Here is a 5,835-nt window from a genome sequence, read left to right as displayed (position 1 = left end):
TGGTTGCGAGGATTTATTTGTTTTGTGTAGGTGCAAGGGACTCGCGCGTAGCCTCCTACTGGATTGATACCTTGGTTCTCAAAAACTGAGGGAAATACTTGCGCTACTTTGCTGCACCACCCTTTCCTCTTAAAGGGAAAACCAACGCAAGTGCTCAAGAGGTAGCAAATATGTAGGAGCCAATATGAGCATCCAGGTTCCAACGTTTGATGACGATATTGTATTATATGAGTTATGTGATTTAGTGACCGAATGTTGTTCGGAGTCCTGGATTAGATCACAGACATGACGAGGAGTATCAAAATGGCCGAGAGGAAAAGATTGATATATAGGACGATAGTATTCGGACACCGGAAGTGTTCCGGAGGGTGCTGGGTACATATGGGGTCACCGGAAGGGGTTCCGGGCAACCCCGGTAAAAGACGTGGGCCTAATGGGCCAACAGGAGAAAAGCACCAGCCTCCAAGGGCTGGTGCACACCCCATATGGGTCGAACCAGAGGAGAAGGAAGGAGGGGAAGGGAGAAGGAAAGGGGAGGGTTTCGGCTTCCCCCTTCCTTCCCTCCTCCCTCCTCTTTCCTTCCCCCTCCGGCAGATAAGGAGGGGGACATAGGAAGGCCCCAAGTAGGATTCGGCCTACTTGGGCGCCTCCTTGGATGCCTCCCCTACCCCTCCCACCTATATATATGGGCGCCTAGAACACATAACATCAATTGTTAGCCGTGTGCGGCGCCCCCCTACACCGTTTACTCCCACGGTCATATCTTTGTAGTGCTTAGGTGAAGCCCTGCGCAGATCACTTCACCATCACCATGCCATCGTGCTAACGGAACTCATCTACTACCTCGACACCTTGCTGGATCAAGAAGGTGAGGGACGTCACCGAGATGAACGTGTGCAGAACTCATTGGTGCCGTACGTTCGGTACTCAATCGGTGGAATGCGAAGAAAGTTCGACTACATCAACCGAGTTGTGAAACGCTTCCGCTTACGGTCTACGAGGGTACATAGACACACTCTCCCCCTCGTTGCTATGCATCTCCATGTATAGATCATTGCATGTGCGTAGAATTTTTTTTGTTTTTCATGCAACGATTCTCAACACAAAAGGCCAGCGGAGGCGAAGGTTGTGCTTGTGGAAATGGACATGTACGCGACAGAAGCGGTGCAGGGCAAAGTCTAAGACGTGAGGTCCTGCTACCATCACCGACCGTGTAGATGCTTCCCTGGCCGGAGCATTACAAGGCTACATACTTCTACACTACCACACAGCTCAGTAGGCAGTCCCTGGCATCCGCCGTGGTTCAAGTGCCTTACTACGTGGACGTCAACGCAGCGCCGCTGCTTTTCTTGAAGTGTGCATTGCTGCAGCTTGTTCGGACACAGATGCCGAGACTAGAGCAGCTGGGTGCTCGCACACTGTTCGTTGGTATGCCTAAAGCGAGCGAGCTAAGTTACAACGACACGGACAGGGAGTTGTTTGACATGATCCGCACTGGAGCTGGGAGAGGAGGTTGCTGCGAGGACGGTGAGGTCGATGACTCAGAGCCCATCCAGTCCGACTCGTATGCCCAGCCGGGCTACACCCAGACCGACACGTACACCCAGTCGGGCACGCAGTCGAGCTACATCCAGTCCGACACGTACACCTAGCTAGGCACAAACATATAGCAGTAGGATTTGGCCACCGGATAGCAGGAGCAGGAGGAGGACGGCGAGGATGATGATTCAGATGAATTTGCTGCCGATCCAAAGAAGAAGGGTAGAGGAGAAAGCTTGAACATGTGGGAGGAAAAGTTATCATGGATGCATGGTTGGCCACTAGCATCGATCTGATCCATGGCACAGAGCAAAAGGGCTCATCATTTGGGCTAACATTCACTCTTGGTTCCATGAACACTAGCATTTCGAACCCTACTCCGACGGTCTCATCCACAACCGTGGCGCAAAATCTCTCAACCATTGATGGTACATCATCCAAGAGGTCGTCACAAAGTATTGCGGTCACTTGAGGCAACTCATCACACGTTGGACAAGTGATGTGCAAATCTCTGAGCAAGTAAGTGTGTTCATCATTTGGCCGGATATGCATTGTTGTCTAGAACATTTGGCCGGATATGCACATTGTTGGCCAGATATGCATCATTGTATTGGTCATTTATAGTCATTGACAACGTTTTATTTTGTAAGTTGGAGAAAAGAGTTTCATTATCATGCATTGTTGGTTGAAATTTAACAGACAACCCATGTGGATCCAACAAAAGAACCGCCCTAAAAGGTTAGAACAGGATTCTGGGGATAGAAGTGGGAGGAGAAGAAGGCAAAGCGAGAAGGGTCAACAGCCAAGTTGACAGAGAGATTCGAGGACACCTTGGCGAAGGAGGAGGAGGCATACTTCAAGCACTCCGACGTCAAGGAGGAAAAAAGGTCGAGAGATTTAACATGCTAATGGCGTCGACTGAGAAAAAGATCAAGCTCGTAGAGAGGAAGGCCTTGCTCGAAGAGAAGAAGGTTGAGATTGCAACCGCTTCAGAGGACACGATGATGTTGACCATGACGATGGAGGATTTAAATGGCGACAGAAGGATGATCGTGCAAGCCGTCCATTTCAAGATGTTGAAGCACCAGAAGGAAGAGTTGGAAGCAGAGAAGGAGGCAGCCGAGGCGGAGGCGAAGACAGATTGAGCATGGAGTCTCGGATTGTCGGTCCAACAGGGCAGAAAATACATTTTTTCGCACGGACTACCGGACTTATATTCTTTTGTGATCAGGCATGTAAAAACTATGGATAGTGGCCCCTTTTTGGTTGTGACCGGGGCTGATGTGATCCGTCGCACATGTTGTGATCGGACGGATTTGAGTTTCAAATTGCCCATACTAATAGACATTTAGGGGATAATTTTGGATGGTTGGCTCACGTACCAATGTCCTCGGACTGGCCCTCGCCGGTCCATTGACAGATGCGGTGTCCAGTTGGGGGGGAGGGGGGGGTCATCGTTGGAGATGCCCTGGCCATTACAACTACTTTGCTAGAGGTTACAATCTCCATCATCCAGTTAATGTCTCTATCAGGGAATCCTTTTCTCGCAAACCAACATGTGGTTGGATGGTTAGGAGGACAGTGGTATCCTCAGCCCACTAGGGTTCAAGTTATGGGTGTTTGTGGCGACTTTGTCAATCTTAAGATGATGTGCCGACTTAGTCCCTCGGAGGTGCTCACAGAGATAGGGTGTGCGTGCGTTTATAGGTGTGAGTGTATGTGCATATATATATATCTGACCCTGCGGGTGCATTGGGTTAAAAAAAGGAAATCATTTTCTCTCTAACACAATTTTTTAAAGACCAGTTAATCATATCATACATTTTAAAAATCACTACTATAAAGAAACATCAAATAATTTTTTTCTATGGATCTCATGCATGATTTCATGAAGTAGTACAACTCCATCCACGATGTATCTTCTTTGAATTGTTTGAAGGGCAAGAACTTCTTTGCCTTGAATCCTACACCTTGATGTATTGTTTGTGAGTGCACGATCGTCAAACGTCAATTATGTCTTGAATGGGTGGTACACCTTGAGGTCGGACTTGATGCCGGCGATGGACCCCGCGGCGGCGGCGAGGGAGATGGCGAGGCATCCGACGCTGAGCATCTGGAGGCACACCCACTGCGTGCTCCACTTGGGCACCTTCTTCTGCACCACGTACATCTCCACGGGAAAGTAGACGGTGAGCGGCCAGAACCCCAGCGCACCCAAGAACCCCACCACGTCGTTGAAGAAGGGCAGCATCATGGACACCACCGTCGTCGTCGCCACGAACGCCGTCCGCCACGTCGCCCGGAACATGTTCACCTTGTACGTCCTGAAGAGCGGGACCTCGACCTCACCGGTGACGAACGTGGACTCCGGCCACCTCTTCGCCGCCCATTTCTCGACGAAGGCAAACAGGGGCTGGCAGTACACCTGGTACGCGCCGACGAGGTGGACGACGATGGCGGCGTTGGCCACGTCGAGGAGCCAGAAGGGCTCGTAGAAGCCGAACCCCGTCAGGAGGTTCCCCGGGGCTGCGTCGCCGAAGGCCGCGTAGCCCATGCAGCCGCAGAGCATGTAGAAGACCGTGGTCACCGCGACGCTGACCATGGTGGCGCGCTTCATGACCGTGGACTCTGACGGCGGCGGCGCCCGGATCGTATCCTGGATCTCGATGAGGATGAGGGAGTAGGAGTAGGCGAATGCGATGTCTCCGAACGCCTGCGTGCTGCGCCACACCTTCTGCATCGGCGTCACCGTGCCGATGCTGATGCCAGTCAGGCTACCCTTCACGCCTCCGTTTGCTGCATGCATGCAGACATCATTGGTTAACACATTGCTCAACCTGATCTAGGGTTTGCTTTCGTGGATTTATCAATGTGTATAAGAGTCACCTACCTATGACTTGGACGATGCCGAGGCCGAGGCCGATGGAGGAGTAGGTGAAGGACATGGCGGCGGCGAGCATGGAGAGCCAGGAGATCTGGTCGAAGTCGGGGATCTGGGAGAAGAAGACCTGGGCCACGCCAAAGATGATCATGTAGGGCACGCTGGAGACCTTGCAGGGGTCGGCGTGGCCGTTGCCGTGGAAGCAGTTTGCCCTCTTGATGGCCAGCATGCTGATGGAGGCGGCGATGGTGTAGCCGATGGCCACCCCGACGATGTTGGCGTACTGCAGCATCCCGCAGATCTGGACCTTGACGCCGCTGAGGTTGGCGTTGACGGCGTCCATGTAGGTGTAGTTGCGCTTGCCGGTGCTCTGGTTGCCGGATCGGTAGCAGTCGGCGAGCAGCGAGGAGGTGAAGTAGGTGACGAGGGAGAAGAGGAGCATGACAGCGGGGCCAGCCACCCAGCCGAGCTGCGCGATGGCCCAGCCCAGCGACAGCACCCCGGAGCCGATCACCGCCGTGATGATGTGCGAGCTCGCCGTCCACATCGTGCCTGCACACATCGGCATCGGTACGTACGTCAGAGTGAGAAACCAACACAATTAAGTAAGCTCTATCTGTACGTACACCATGAGTGAGATGAGGCAGGGGTTTTATGTACCGGTGCGCTTGTTGCGGCCATCGTCGTCGAGCTTGGAGCCGGCGGTGTGGCCGAGCTCGGCGGCGGCTACCTCCATCGGCGGGTAGTAGTAGGTGGCCACGACCTTGTCCGCCATCCCTCTAGGCTTAACTGCTGCCAAGAGAAGAGAGAGGGTACGCGTGCAGGTGAGAACTATTAAGAGGAGGCCAGACCACAGTAAGTGCAGTGCACTCTGCGCGCTAGAGATGCGATCTTGTGCAGAGTGATCTGCAGAGACTGAGCGCGAGGTGGTGGTGGTGGGTGCCTGGCCTGCCTCTGGGTACCGAGGGCACGGGTGCAATTTATAGGAGGAGCCTGCCCTGCGTAAAGCGAGGGCCGACCCGGACCGGTCGGCGTTCAGGGACCTACCTGCATGCCTGTCTGTCTGCGTGAGTGCTGCGGCTGCTACCCGGTGGCTCGCGAGGACGCGGGAAGGCGCTGCTGCTAGTGCTCCGACTGGGAATTCAAACCTCCTAGAGTTGACGCATGTAATCTGTCTAATCTGCACATTTGCTATGGGTGGTTGACATCGACACGGTCGGCCCGTCGCCTTGCGGGAAGGATCCAACCAGCACCTTTTGGCTTTCGCCATGCCACCTCCCTCGTCTCTCCCCCGCGGCTCGGGCGACTCGGATGGAAACCCTATACCTAGCCGCCGGGCTGCCTCCATCCCTGTCCTCCCCTCCGTCGCTGCTTAAAAGCCGCCGGGCATAGCTCCGGGCGGCCGACAACGGTGG

The 5,835-nt window shown here is 53.8% G+C and overlaps 1 protein-coding gene across 1 annotated transcript; it reads right to left on the bottom strand.

The window, feature by feature from the left end:
• Window positions 1-3,384: 3,384 nt before the first annotated feature.
• Window positions 3,385-5,370, bottom strand: LOC125545644 (amino acid permease 3-like). Its single transcript, XM_048709661.1, has 3 exons — window positions 5,081-5,370; window positions 4,430-4,972; window positions 3,385-4,335 (listed from the first exon to the last, which is right to left on the bottom strand). The coding sequence occupies exons 1-3, from the start codon at window positions 5,193-5,195 to the stop codon at window positions 3,551-3,553; spliced, it is 1,443 nt and encodes a 480-aa protein (XP_048565618.1). The 5' UTR covers window positions 5,196-5,370; the 3' UTR covers window positions 3,385-3,550.
• Window positions 5,371-5,835: the final 465 nt, after the last annotated feature.

The sequence above is a fragment of the Triticum urartu genome, chromosome 3 (genome assembly GCF_003073215.2).
Source record: "Triticum urartu cultivar G1812 chromosome 3, Tu2.1, whole genome shotgun sequence".
NCBI lineage: Eukaryota > Viridiplantae > Streptophyta > Magnoliopsida > Poales > Poaceae > Triticum > Triticum urartu.
Note: the sequence above shows the minus strand (reverse complement) of the source record. Positions and strands in the feature narration are given on the sequence as shown.